This window comes from Schistocerca serialis, chromosome 3 (genome assembly GCF_023864345.2).
Source record: "Schistocerca serialis cubense isolate TAMUIC-IGC-003099 chromosome 3, iqSchSeri2.2, whole genome shotgun sequence".
Taxonomy (NCBI): Eukaryota; Metazoa; Arthropoda; class Insecta; order Orthoptera; family Acrididae; genus Schistocerca; species Schistocerca serialis.
Genome location: NC_064640.1, coordinates 522579863 through 522595623, shown reverse-complemented (window position 1 = coordinate 522595623; position 15761 = coordinate 522579863). Strand labels below are relative to the sequence as shown.

Here is a 15761-nt window from a genome sequence, read left to right as displayed (position 1 = left end):
TCACAATAATGGAATAATGTAGGATAAATTGTGACTGTAGTAAAATTATTTTGAATTAGTCTGGTGTGGGTGTTCATTTCCACTTTTTTAATTAATTACTATTGCTTTGATTTTTCTTTGCTGTAAACAATATGTGCCTGTATAATGAAAAAAATTGTTATTACATGATGAAAGCTCTAATATGTACAGCTTGTTTTAAAATACTAGGTAACAGATATTTAAATACGCAATAAATGAAATGAAATGACAACGTATTTTACTACTGAACTGCAAGGAAGCGTTTATCGGCGACCCCGGAATAATTATTGTCACCGCTACTCTTAATGACAGTCGCACTGATCCGCGAGACAGTCTTAAAATTGTTACTACCCCAACTTCAAAAGATAAGTACCCTATAGCAGTCCGTTTTCAAAACATTCCGAGATTCTGCCACTCGGTTAGACACTTAGTGCATTGCCTCCAAAATGATTTCTCGCAACTTTCGCAGAATTCTCCACGAAGGCAGACCAGGGTAACAATTTAAAGTTACGTGGCCCAAAAGTCACTCCGAAACCACAACACTTCAAATTTCCACGGAAGTAAATGACTTTTATTAGGTTAAATTAATCACCCCCAAATCCATCTCTTCCATCAAACATCACATCCAGCTCGTTAATAGCTCGACGGTTTGATATGAAACCTGTTCGGATCACTCACAGATACATGCTCTAAGCTGCAACATTCGCCTATAAAATCGAAAATGACTAATCAGAATTCAACACCCCGACTCTGCTAACAGCCAAGGTCATATCGTCAAGGCGCACCCAAACTCAGGAAATCAAACAGAACACTTGCCATAGTCAAAGTACGAAGCAGATCATTGCTCCTTCGCTCTTATGTCAGAAATGTATGTTAGAATGTTTGTAGGTTATTTAGCAGTATTGCGTAGTTTCTTGGTGGAGATTTCAACGTAATGTGACGAATATGCCACCCGTGGTTTGCAGGATATAATACTCTGAAACCTTGAAGCAGGTGAAATACAGACCAAAATCTTAGGAACGCTGAATTTGCTACCTGGGGCCACTGCAAGGCGTTGGAGGAGATTGCGAGACACAGGGAATATTCGGCATAAACCATTATGAAATCGACTAAAAATAAACGCTCCGCAACGGATTCTGTACATCACTACAACGTCACGACGAGATCCAACGACGACTACAGATGGTCTGCGGATCCTGAGGAACTGCAGCGTCGATCACAAAGTCCGACAGTGTCGAACTGCTCTGGTGGCTAAAATAACCCTGTGTCTAATCTGCCTGAATCTATGTGCCTATATATACGTCACCTTCTGTATGCAACAGGCGATGCGCAACGAAAGGGAGCTGGCTGAAATACAATTATATTAACCAGAATGCAAAATGTTCCTATCATAGCACAAAAAAGCTAATATGTCCTAGACAGAGCTGAGGATGTAAAAGTAGGGATCTACTTTTCGACTTCATTTGGCAGCTTCAAAGACATTTAAATCAAAACATCTTGACATATTCGCGCTTTTTTACTTGCCAGTGTTAGTACCCATGTCATGTAATATAATGCATCACATCAAGTGAAGTAACATGATACGTGTTTTACTAAAATGTAGACTTTCACGGCCGGAAATATCATGTCCATTATAATTATCCGGGCTGTTATGGCGTGGTCAGTAGACGAATTCTGTGTCGATTCCCAACGTTTCGTCTCCGTAGCTCAATGGAAGGTCCAACACACCCACTGGCTCGCTGCTGACTGCCGCTAAATTCCGTGTCCGCGCGCTCCCACGCCGCGGCGTGTCGTTACGTGTTTTGAAAACGTCAGTGCAATTGGCCACTGTCCGTCGCCGTCGATCGCCGTTGCCATCACCCAGTAGTGGGCGGATGGTACACATCTTCTTTAACACCGGCATCCATATGCCGTTTAATTCCATTGCTTTCCAGCCAGGGAACCACAATATTCGTTTCGAGGAGACGCAAGTACTAGCGACCACAAGCGGATATTACGAAAGGCTCTACAGGGAGGCAATCGAAATCGCTAAACACCCTAATAATTTCAACCGTAAGGAGGAGGGTGTGAAATTAAACGGCATATGGATGCCGGTGTTAAAGAAGATGTGTACCACCCGCCCACTACTTGGTGATGGCAACGGCGATCGACGGCGAAGGACAGCGGCCAATTGCACTGACGTTTTCAAAACACGTGACGTCACGCCGCGGCGTGGGAGCGCGCGGACACGGGATTTAGCGGCAGTCAGTAGCGAGCCAGTGGGTGTGTTGGACCTTCCATTGAGCTACGGACCCCCTTGAAGATGTCTCCCGCAGTCGGAGACGAAACGTTGGGAATCGACACAGAATTCGTCAACCGACCACGGCATAACATCCCGGATAATTATAATGGACATGATACGAGTTTGCATGTCATAGAACACGAAACACATCGTTGTGAATCCAATATGGCATTTGCCATGTCGTTTAATATGACACAACGTGTCATTAAAGTTTAGAATGCATACATCCTCACTCTGGAATACTTCCTGTTATAGATGCACTCCAACTCTCGGACACCTCCTATTTCTTACACCCCTCACCATACATGAAAGAGGGTATAGGTTTTGGGGAGAAATGGTCCCCTCGAGGAAAAAAAATCAACCTACCCCCCAGAAATAAAGAAATTGTTTTAGAGTTCCCTCAGGACCAAATCAACCACCAGAAATTGTATCCCTCCAGAAAAACTTTTTTAGTTACTATATGTACCCTCCTAAGACACATAATTTTATATGTTGTTTACTATGACTGGCAAACCTTTGGATTTTGGGTCACAGGATCAGGGACTTTAGCCTATGAATTGCAAGATGCAGGTGTGCCAACACCCTGGAGCTAAGAGAGCTCAGTGCGTTGGGGAAGTAGGGTTAATCCATAGAAAAGCGCGAATAAGTCAAGATGTTACGATTTAAATATCTTTAAAGCTGCTTGATAAGTCGAAAAGCTACTTCTCTTCTTTTACGTCGCCAACCCTGCCCAGGACATATTCGCCTTTTTTTGTTCTATGATAGGAGCATTTTTCATTCTGGTTCCCAACTTACACTCTAGCATAATTTAGTCATTAGACCGCCATAGCTTGGCTGTCGATTTAGATTTTTGTTGACTCGCGCGGTAACTGATCTGGTATGGTTTTTTATTGTCTTTCGAACCATGTTTCTTATATCGTGGCTACGAATAGAGCTTTCAAAATCAACAGGACGACCATTAATTACATTATATGTCTACTTTCTCACAAAATTTGAACCTATTCGCAAGGTTCTGAAGCACAGAAGTGTCACGCATAAAAAAACTCACAAAAATGTTTTTTTGCACGTAACATTTGAATGAAGCTAGATTTTTGAGAGAGTGTTTTCAATTTTGTCGTAAGAATGCATTTTTTATTCACCTCATTCACTTTAAACCATTTCCGAGCATTCAGCTCACGTAAAAACTAATTTTACGTGGTACATTTATCTTGACTTTCAACCATCGTATCGCGACAACTGATAAAGATTATTGGATAAATAAAATTTGTTTTGACTTTATCCAATTCGTACAATTTTAAAGTAGAAGTGGGGCGCTTCAAAACCTCCCAGTAAACGTGTTTTGATTTGAGTGTTTTTGCACGTAAAATCCGAATGGTGTACGTAAAAATGGTGCCATTAGCTGAGCATTAACCCAATTAAAACATTTTGCAAAAGGAACTGAAAGATTTGCATAATCTGCCTGAACACCAGTTCCTGTTGGTGGTTCTAATCTTATTTGATATAGTATAATATAGCTGTAGTAAGACATATTTTCGAATGGCTATGCAAATGGCCGCTGATCTGGGCTAAACCAGAAGCTTTTAACCCCATGTTCCTAACTCAGATAGGAACCGAACACCAAGACCCCCACCCAGACAGCGATTCTGCACGCGACCTTTCCGGACGTACTTGTTAGAGCGCTTTAACTTTATAACGTTACTCAGTAACAAGGTATTTCAAAAATATACATCCGATTTCAGTGGACTATAGTTACTACAAAAATGAAGATACAAACTTGGAATACATTTTAAGCCATTCATCGGAACGGAAAGTTTACTTTGGCGCCAGTTGTAAGTTCTCCGTTCATGTGGTTACTGGTAGTGGTCTGTATGGCGCAACTAGCTCGCTAGCTGATCGCCCAATTCGAGGTGGCGGTAACGCAGGAATAAAAGACGTTTTATTTTCTGTTTCAGCAGGTGCAATTCAGTTATAACTATGCGGGATGCTTTTCGTCGAGAGTAAGGCACTACAACTCCTACTGCTCAAAGCATCCGACGATGGCAGCAGCAGTTTCAACACACTGTTAATGTATAGGAAAATTTACAAGTCACTCCCATGTGACTCGTTAAAGACGTAGAGCACATTCAACATACACTACTGGCCATTAAAATTGCTACACCACGAATATGACGTGCTACAGACGCGAAATTTAACCTACAGGAAAAGGATGCTGTGATATGCAAATGATCAGCTTTTCAGAGCATTGACACGAGTTTGGCGCCTGTGGCGACACCTACAACGTGCTGACATGAGGAAGGTTTCCTGGTGAAACGTTGTTGTGATGCGTCGTGTAAGGAGGAGAAATGTGTACCATCACGTTTCCGACTTTGATAAAAGTCGGAGTGCAGCTTATCGCGATTGCGGTTTATTGTATCGCGACATTGCTGCTCGCGTTGGTCGAGATCTAATGACTGTTAGCAGAATATGGAATAGGTGGGTCCAGGAGGGTAATACGTAACGCCGTGCCGGATGCCAACGGCCTCGTATCACTAGCAGTCGAGATGACAGGCATCTCATCCGCATGGCTGTAACGGATCGTGCAACCACGTCTCGATCCCTGAGTCAATAGATGGGGACGTTCGCAAGACAACAACCACCTGCACGAACAGTTCGACGACGTTTGCAGCAGCATGGACTATCAGCTCGGAGACCATGGCTGCGATTACCCTTGACGCTGCATCACAGACAGGAGCGCCTGCGATGGTGTACTCAACGACGAACCTGGGTGCACGAATGGCAAACGTCATTTTTTCGGATGAATCCAGGTTCTGTTTACAGCATCATGATGGTCGCATCCGTGTTTGGCGACATCGCGGTGAACGCACATTGGAAGCGTGTATTCGTCATCGCCATACTGGCGTATCACCCGGCTTGATGGTATGGGGTGCCATTGGTTATACGTCTCAGTCACCTCTTGTTCGCATTGACGGCACTTTGAACAGTGGACGTTACATTTCAGATGAGTTACGACCCGTGGCTCTCTCCTTCATTCGATCCCAACGAAACCCTACATTTCAGCAGGATAATGCACGACCGCATGTTGCAGGTCCTGTACGGGCCTTTCTGGATACAGAAAATGTTCGACTGCTGCCCTGGCCAGCACATTCTCCAGATCTCTCACCAATTGAAAACGTCTAGTCAATGGTGGCCGAGCAACTGGCTCGTCACAATACGCCAGTCACTACTCTTCACAATACACCAGTCACTACTCTTGCTGAACTATGGTATCGTGTTGAAGCAGCATGGACAGCTGTACCTGTACACGCCATCCAAGCTCTGTTCGACTCAATGCCCAGGCGTATCAAGGCCGTTATTACGGCCAGAGGTGGTTGTTCTTGGTACTGATTTCTCAGGATCTATTCACCCAAATTGCGTGAAAATGTAATCACATGTCAGTTCTAGTATAATATATTTGTCCAATGAATACCCGTTTATCATCTGCATTTCTTCTTGGTGTGGCAATTTTAATGGCCAGTAGTGTATATCATTACGAACCAGTGAATAAGAGTCGATGGAATCGAAGTACTCATCGTGGCCGAAAAGTATCCAAGAGACATGTATTCACTGAAAAGGTCATGCCCATTATCTTTTGGGAAATCCCAGGACCCTTATTGGTGTACATTATCAGAGAACCAGGGGTAGCATTAGAGGCTCTAAACTTCCTCACCCTATTTGTTTGTTGCTGCTCTACAAAACAGTTTTCCTTGTCGCATAATCCCACCGTGAATGCATCCAAACAATGTAGCTTGAATATGAAAGATAATTAGAACAATTAACATATCTTCGGATCAAGATAACTGAAAAATCTTTCTACTTATCTGAAAATATTTGATTCATTCTTCTTCAGTCGTTGTTCTAGATGCTCCAGTTGCTTAGGAAATAAGTACTCGCTGCAAGACGTTCAGTTATTGTCATAAACGAAAAGCTTCATGTTTTCTCTTTAAATTATTCTCAAATTTTATTTGTTTCCACAACATACGTAACATACAAATATTGCTAACATTATCCATTTTATCCTTTCCACAAAGTACGTGACCTAAATGTCTTATCTGCGCAGAACTGCCGCGAAACAATTACCCATGATGAGAGCTCACGATATGTGTTCTCGAATATTTGAGTGCTTCACAACATATCAATTTTTTACGTAATTTTCTTTAATTCGTAGATATTATGTTAATTTTGCCCATATAAGTTACTACTTTTCTTGTTACAGTCCGATAATTCTAATGTAAGTAACATTAAACATAAATAATTATTTTGATTTGGGTGGCGGCGCTAATACCAACTTTCTCACAAGTAGTTTATGGAAATATTGGAATTTTAGCTACATTGATTACTGGCAGTGACCAGTTGTAATTAGTTTTAAATCTATAAAAATGATAGTAATAACGTGATTTTTCATAAGTTTCCCGAAATGTTTCATTTTAAACTTAATGTAAAACATGCAATGGAAGGTCAGTTTTCGAATAATTCAAAATTATAAATAACACATACTGATCAAACCTGGTCATGAAAAATTATAGTTATTAGCTTATCTGATGGGTCCCGGGATGACTTAGAGTGGGCAAGAGATTATCTACCAGAGATGAATGTGTATGCAGCAGAAGAAGGCAGCCCGTGGTTATAAATGCTCTTTATTACTCATTATTTACAATCATTCGGTCTTACTGGCCACGGTTGTTGATCTCTGGAACCTCGGCGAGAGCCATCCTTGTCAGCAACGTCGCATACCGAGCACCCGCTGGTAGTGCGTCAGGCCCTGTGGATATCTGATTTAACCGAGCCCATAGCAGACCTGGCCAAAGCGTTTGTTGTCCGAGAGAAGGCGGCCAGCGTCCCGAATTCCGCACTGGAGGATGGACGCTACGGCTGGCTGCCCCAGGCCTCAGCGAGGCTGAGGGGACCTCAGTTCAACCCCGGAATGTGGGGAGACGGTTGGATGCCGACGAGTAGACTCACGTTGGCGGTAGAGTGCAGGGCTGCCGAGAGCCTGGGCAGTCAGGCAGCAGACACTGGTTCGAGGCCCAGAGACGGTGTTGTGACCTGTGTCATAGATACGTCGGTGTTTCCATGGCAGCGTCCGACACAGAGTTGGCGTTGTAACATAGACCAACTGTGCGATCATGACTGTCAGGCCCAGTAGGTACAAATACTACTGGTCATGAGACTGGTTATGTGGTAGAGGTAGCACTGACGCATTCTTCCGTGACGCAGAAGCTCGTCGGAGGATGGTCAGCGTCCGGGGACTTGGTCACTGCCTCGCGGAAGGAGGTTTGAAAGAGTGAGCAGCTGGCTGCTGAATGTACTGTATCAGCACAGGTCACTGGCAGCGGCGGCCGGTGCCTCGAATATAGCACTGCGTCTGCAGACACCCTTTGATTCATTACACTTAGTTGGGTATACGTGCCATCTAATTTTACTGGAAATGTTAGCTTTTGATTGTTTGTGAAAAACGCATTATACACTGACGGAAAAAATCGCCACCAAGAAGGAGTGGGAGGCTTGTTTCTACATCCGAAGACGACGTCTATTCTAATTTCACCAGTCGCATAAGAGTGACGCTAGTAATGCCACTATGAGGATGCAAATCATGTTTGCTTTAAATACACGCTGTAACAGTCGTGAGCGTTACTTACCTTTGAGACTGGATGATGTTAGTCAAGAATGTCTTTAAGGCAACAACGTACCGAGTTTGAACTAGGTCGTGTAATAGGTCTACGACAAGCTGAACGTCCCTTCCGCGATACTGCAGAAAGACTTGGCAGGAATGTAGCATGATTGCTGGCAGCGGTTGTCTCGAAAATGCACATTCGCAAGGTGACCAGGCTCCGGACGGGCACGTGGCACTACCGAGCGGGAAGACCATCATGTTCGGTGTATGGTTCTGATGCATCGTACTGCATCTGCATCAGCAGTATGAGCAGGAGTTGGCACCACATTCACACAACGAACTGTTACAAATCGGTTACCTGAAGGACAGAACCGAGCCGGACGCTTTGTAGCGTGTATTCCACTGACCCCAAACCACCGCCATTGGCAATTTCAGTGGTGTGAGCGAGAGCTCAGTGCAGGGCAGGGCGGAGGTCTGTTGTGTTTCCTGATGAACCGGGCGCTGATGACCTCATTGTTGTGCGCCCTAAAACACTAATCATCATCAGCATCCTGATGATAGCTGGTTCGGTCTCGGTGCCAGTGATGACGGTGTGTTGGTTAGAAGGAGGCCAGTTGAGGGCATGCAACGAACCAGTCTGCTTGGTAGACACAGTGGACCTACATCTAGAGTTATGGTCTGAGGTGCGATTTCATATGACAGCAGGAGCACTCTCGTGGTTATCCCACGCACCATGACTGCAAATTTGTACGTCAGTCTGGTGATTCGACCTGTTTTTTTGCCATTCATGAACAGCATTCCAGGGTGTGTTTTCCAACAGGATAACACTCGTCCACATTCTGCTGTTGCAACTCAACATGCTCTACAGAGTGTCGACGTGTTGTCTCGGGCTGCTAGGTCACCAGATCTGTCTCTAAGCTAGCACATATGGGACATCATCGGACGAAGATTCCAGCGTTATCCACAAACAGCAATAACCGTCTCTGTTATGACCAACTAAGTGCAACAGACATGGAATTCCATCCTGCAAACTGACATATGGCACCTGTACAACACATTGCACGCACATACGTATGTATGCATTCAACATTCTGGCGGTTACACCCGTTATAATGTACCAGCATTTCACATTTGCAATGACTTATGTCGCACTTCCATTAACCTGTGATCTTGCAATGTTAATCACTTAAATAGGTTACCTAGACACACGTAATCCCGAAATTTCATTACTGTACATTAATTATTTTTTGGCGTTGCTATTTTTTCCATCAGTGTATATCCCCTGTAAGTGATGCTAATAATTGTTTTTGAGAGTGAATAATACTATAGAATGTGTATAAAAGATGTCAGAGTACTCAGAAAACTCAAATGAAAAAAAAGTGGTGTAAATGACTTACCATTATTTCTGTCAACAGTCTCTCTTGAGACACGCCTTTAAGCCAAGATAAATGTAGACAACGTCCAGTTTCATTACAAGCCCTAATGCACTGCTTTTCATTATTTTCGAATCACTTGCCTATTGGAAGCAGGGAGTACACCTTTCCAATACAGGTAACACAATTACGATTTCAGGGGAAATGTTAACGGTCATTTTAAGTGGCGTGCTTCATTTCCTCTATGAACATTAGTTTCCCACCTTGTTCGCATCTGTTGATACTGCTGTGGTAAATCCAGCCCGTGAGGGCGAGGAACATGCACTCTGCTACCGTGGCTGCAGCGCACTATGTTTGGTGGTCCTGCAGGTGGCGCTGAAGCGGCAACAGGCGGCCGAGGACGCGATCGCGCTGGGGCTGGTGGCGGTGACGACTGGCGCCGAGTACGGGTTCTTGCCGCAGGGGCCCATCTTCGGCATGAGCACCACGGCTCCCCAGAGCGAGCCCTCCGCAGGTACGTGTTCTTTCTTCATCTCTTCTTTTCTCAAGTGGAGATGACCACAGTTACTTCAAATGGCTCTGAACACTATGGGACTTAAATTCTGAGGTCATCAGTCCCCTAGAGCTTAGAACTACTTAAACCTAACTAACCTAAGGACATCACGCACATCCATGCCCGAGGCAGGATTCGAACCTGCGACCGTAGCGGTTCCGCAGTTCCAGACTGTAGCGCCTAGAACCGCTCGTCCACTCCGGCCGGCTAACAGCTAGTCCCTAAATCCTTGTCAGTGGGTCGGTACCAGCATCCTAATTGGGTAGCAATTTAGTTTTAAGTATCACAGCAAAAATAAAATTTCAAGTTGTGACCACGAACCTTGGTGATTGTGTTAGACCTTCTCCTCCGCCATACACCGCTTGGTGGCTAGCGGAGTATATATGTAGATGGAGATGCAGATATTTTACATTTCAGTGTAACACACTTTTACCACCGATGGATAACTTGGTTCTAGAAGTCTACATTTTGGTTGTGCACATTGAAAATCACCTCGTCGTCAATTCTGGGAAGCCTATCACGCGATGGTTTCTTCATCTGAGGGAAGAAGAAGAAGTCACTGGATGCCATGTCAGGAGAGTAGGGGGGCCAGGCAACATTTAATTGCCCAGAGAAACAGTATGTGTCTCTGTGTCCTGTTCTGAATGAGCTGAAGCGTTGCCGTGGAGTAAAAACATCTCCTTGGTCAACTTCCCGTCAGTCCAACCTCCGTAACCTCTTCAGGTGATTTGGGTAGTATGCTGCTATGACTGTATACCGCTTATCGGTTAGCACCTCACCGTAGCAATCCCAAAATCACTAAAGATCAGCTTACCCGATGATGATTGGATGTTCGCTATTTTTTTAGAGGTGATGAAACTACATGTTACCACTGTCTGCTCTGCTCCTTTGTTACGGATCATAGTGATACACCCAGTTCGCGTTTATGGTGACTATGCAGCTATAGGACGGCATCTGGATTAGTCCCACACAACTGCCGAATTTCCGAAGCTACTTCGGTTCGTCGGGTTATTAGAACGGGTGTGAGAAGTTCCGGAACCCAGCGGGCAGCAGTCTTTGTCATGTCCAAAATACCGTGCGAGACGTCGAAAACTGATCCATGACTGGTTTTCACTTTTCCCACCATCGCCTCGTATGTGACACGACGGTCCTCAAGCGCCAGAACCTCTACTTGTCTTGCGACTCCAGGTTCTTCACAGAAAGAAGTCTTCAGTCTCGTCATTCAGATTTCTTTGATCGCACAGGAAGCGTCTGCGCCACCTAATTGTAATGCCATGTGTTGGTGCACTGCTCCTATACTCTTCCAACCAGTCAGCATGAATTCCAGCAGCGTTGTTACCCTCCATTGCAGAAACGAATTATCAACCTATACTCTAGCTTATTATTGAGGTATGCCATTTTGTTTTCACTACTGTAGTGGCATGCTGTGGTACTACGGAGTGGGAGTTTCATCGTGTTCCAGGGCTGCAGACATATATCCGAAAACAAACACAAAATTAATACCCTAACCTCATTTTTTAAGGTGATAATTAAAAGTTTCTGATTGCCCCTCGTCTGCAGTGTTGACAGCGTTTTCACTTCGACGCTCAGTCACAGCACAGCTGGGACTAGTGCGAGAGATAGTAGCCTTGCAGAGCCCTAGACAGTGTTGTGGGCTGGTGTAACTATTTTTTGCAGTGACACACCCAAAAAACGCTACCAATATTTACTGCAACCTCCACCAAATTTATCAGTCATCTGTCCTTGAGTGTTTCGAATGGTGCAAAGCTCATGCTTACCTGTATTTTTCCTCAACTACGCAAGCACCAGTTATAATCTTTTCCATGACAAAATTTCTATTTTCTGTAAGTGCTTTCATCTCACATACCACCAGATCTGAGATCATAGTTTTTAACGAAATCACCACAAACGAGCTGCCACCGACAGATACAGAGATTCACGTAATAATGACGGAAATCGACAGAGTCGACCACCGACATTTCCGGGTGTGGACAGGAACGTCCAGTTTTTGCAGTTTTCGCGCAAGTTCTATTTTGAAATTTTCAGCTGTTGCCTACGACGCTATTCAGTGCAAGAATTTCCGTACCTCCGGCACCAGCGAACTTGGCACTATGCGGGGCGGTGGTCGGTGACTGTGGAAATACTGGACCTAGAAGTATCTACACTGGCCATTGGAATTGCAACACCAGGCAGGATAGCAAGAAATGAAATTTTAGTTACTGTGCATATACAGTACAATAGGAGGAAAACCTCATTAAGTTTCTAGATGAGTTGTGTGTAAAAAAAATAAAATCTTCTAGCATATAACGTCGTTCGGATGCTGTGTTTAGGGGCAAGGGGTCAGCACACTGCTCTCTCGGAAGTTGGCGGCTATGCAGACCTAGGAGCCGCTACTTCTCATTCAAGTAGCTCCTCCCACGAGGCTGAGTGGCCCCCGCTCCAGTACTCCCACCAAGGAAAGATCGCTGGCAGTACTGGAAATTGAAGCCGTGTCCTTCATATGCCAGTCAGCCGTCTGACCATTCATCTACAGAGTTGGGAATATACGAGCCCCTGTCCAGGCCGTGAAAGCCCAAGGGATATCTACCGGTCGTCGTGTCGTCATGAGGATGCGGTATGGAGGGGCACGTGGTCAGAGCACACCTCTCCCAGCCATTTTGCAGGCGTTCCACACCGTGGAGCCGCTGCTAGTCGCTTAAGTAGCCCCTCAGTTGGCATTATAAGACTGAGTACATCCCGTACTTGTCCTCCCACCAAGGAAACATACTTGCCAGTACTGGGAATCGGACTCGGGTCCTCCACATTGGGGCCGTATATGCTGACCACTCTGCTAAAGACGCTAACATATAGGGATAAACAGGGTGCGAAATTTAGTGCACCACCGCTGGCAGCAACAATGGCTATAGCCCAGTTGTGCAAAGAGTCGAACTGAGCCTAGATGACAAATGCGGTGTATAGACACCACGAAGCTAGTTCGTCGAAGCGTGTTGGAACAGTGCTACAATGCAGAACGGAATATGCACTGATCGGCCAGAACATTATGACCACGTACCTATTAGCTGGTATGTCCACCTTTGGCTCGGATAAATGCGTAGCCTCATCGTGACATGGAAGCAATGAAGCCTTGGTAAGCCGGCCGCGGTGGTCTAGCGGTTCTAGGCGCTCAGTCCGGAACCGCGCGACTGCTACGGTCGCAGGTTCGAATCCTGCCTCGGGCGTGGATGTTTGTGATGTCCTTAGGTTAGTTAGGTTTAAGTAGTTCTAGGGGACTGATGACCACAGATGTTAAGTCCCATAGAGCGATTTGAACCATTTGAATCTAGCCTTGGTAAGTCACCGGAGGGAGTTAGCACCACGTCCGCACACACAAGTCACCTAATTCCCGTAAATTCCGGGGAGTGGAGCGATGAGCTCTGACGCCATGTTCAATCACACCCCACATGTGTTCGATCGGGTTCAGATCTGGCGAGCTGAGGGGCCAGAACATCAATTGGAACTCGTCACTGTGTTCCTCGAACCACTCCATCATATTCCTGGCCACGTCACATGGCGCATTGTCACGCTGAAGAATGCCACTGCCATAGGGGAAACATGATCGTCATGAAGGGGTTACGTGGTCTGCAATCAGTGTACTATGCTCCTTGGCCGTCATGGTGCCTTGCACGAACTCCGCTGCACCCCTGGATGCCTATGTGAATGTCCTCCAGAGCGTAATAGAGCCGCCGCCGGCTTGCATCCATCCCACAGTTCAAGTGTCAAGGAGCTGTTCCCCTAGAAGACGACGATTTCGTGCCCGCCCGTCGGCGTGATGAAAAAGGTATTGGGATTCATCAGACCAAGAAACGCTCAGCCGCTGTCCCCAACGTCCAGTGATGATGGTCACATGCCCATTCCAGTCGTAATTGCCGACGTCGTGGTGGTAACATTAGCACATGCACAGGTCGTGGGCTACGGAGACCTATCGTTAGTTGTGTTCGGTGCACTGTGTGTTCAGGTACACCTGTACTCTGCCCAGCATTAAAGTCTGATATTAGTTTCGCCACAGTTCGCCGCTTGTCCTGTTTTACAAGTCTTCCCAGCCTACGACGTCCGACATCTGTAATGAGGGGTGGCCGCCCAACTCCGCGACGTCTGCATGTGGTTTCATCTTGATTTCACCACGTTTTAAGGACACTCACCACAGCACTCCTCGAACACCCGACAAGTCGTGCAGTTTCCGAAGTGCTCGTGCCTAGCCGCCGGGCAATCACAGTCTGCTCTCGGTCAAACTCAGACAGATCGCTGTCCTTCCCCGTTCTACACACGGACAGTACGCTCACTGATACTACATGCACCGTGCGTGTGTCTGACTAGCAGTCATTCCTCGCTAGGTGACTCTGCTATCCCATAGACGGGCTTATATTGATAGTAGGTCGGTGGTCATAATGTTTTAGCTGATCAGTGTACCTACATATTTATCGAGCCCGTACTAGTCATTTCGGTTATACGCATCAGGAGAACAGGAAATGAGAAGCGCCTCTCGTGTCCACAGAAGGCAGTGACGGTGGCGACAGCAGCGGCGGCAGCGGGGGCGAGGGTGCTACGACGGCGACGGCTACGACGGCTGCGGCGGTGGCTGCGGGGGCGGCCAAGAGCGCTGCTCAGCGGCCGCTGGCGGCCGGCTCGCTGGACCTGCTGGCAAAACTGTTCCCTCACAAGAAGCGCTCCGTGCTGGAGCTCGTGCTGCGCCGCTGCGGCGACGACCTCGTCAAGGCCATAGAGCAGTGCGTGCCCTGCGACCCAGCCGCCGCAGCTGCGGCCGCTGCCAGGTACCACCAGTCTCTTATTTTACGAAACAAAAATTTGTGTCCATTTGTTACATTGTGCTCAACAACCCCAGGTTTTACTACACCAGGAATTTCAATGGCCCGTTGTATTCTCCACAAAGCTCGGAAACTGTACGGATTGGTTAGCCACTGACGGTGGATATTGTGAAATTCCTGGGCCCCTGAAGTCAAGACAGTCCTTAACCCCATCAGCAACTTTCTTTGCCTTGTTGGACGATATGGTTTTTGGCCAAAAATTCATGAAAAACAAGCAAGTATTAGCAGGTACACTATCATTGTGCAAAAGCCATGAATAATTTTGTCACAAATCCGGATTTTTTTTTTTCGGATTGCTTCAACTAAATAGTGTTGAACTTTAAGTAGTACTCTGTGTTGATCATTCGACCTTGTGGCAAGAACTCATGGTGTACTATTCCGTTAAAATCGAAAACCACAGTGGAATCGTCACATTTGTACGCACATTTCGGGGTTTCTTCGTTCTTGGTTTCTATGACTATGCCTCGGCGATCGTTCTTAATCATTTCTTTCAAGTTTCGTCGATTATACTGTCTGATGATATGCTGAGGCGTCCAGGGGCTTTTTCGAAACGCTTATGCCACTCGCAAACCAATGCTTTGATCATAAAAGATTCACAAAAAATAAATATTTAACATTTCTAAAATTTTGCTACACTTTATTCCTATATAACTGAAAAATTTAATAAAAAGCACCCATTCGTTCCTATACAAAATAAATACTCGTCGGTGCTACCAAAACAAATGTAATCATTTCGAGAACTGACAACAGACTAAATACGAGGGTTGTCCAGAAGGTAAGTTCCGATCGTCATAGAAGGCAGCCGCCTGTGCTTTCCGATAATTCTCTACGCTGGTCTATAGAGCGTAGCCTGCGCCCAAGTGTTGTCTTCGTATCCAGCGTTTCATGTGAAAAGAGATGATACTCAGGACGAGCCAATTATGGCTGTGTTGTGGGTGATTGAACACTTCCCATCGAAAAGGCTGCAGGAGCGTTTTCACTGCCCCACAGAGAGCGGCTGAGAATTGCCATGAAGAAGAAAGTG

General features: G+C 45.8%; 1 protein-coding gene across 1 annotated transcript in view; it reads left to right on the top strand.

Moving 5' to 3' along the window:
- LOC126470976 (doublesex- and mab-3-related transcription factor A2-like) overlaps nucleotides 1–15761 on the top strand; it is a 113408-nt gene that overhangs the window by 52282 nt on the left and 45365 nt on the right. The window contains exons 3-4 of the mRNA XM_050099022.1: nucleotides 9692–9840; nucleotides 14510–14683. Of these exons, the coding sequence (XP_049954979.1) occupies nucleotides 9692–9840; nucleotides 14510–14683 (323 nt within the window). The remainder of the gene's footprint in view (nucleotides 1–9691; nucleotides 9841–14509; nucleotides 14684–15761) is intronic.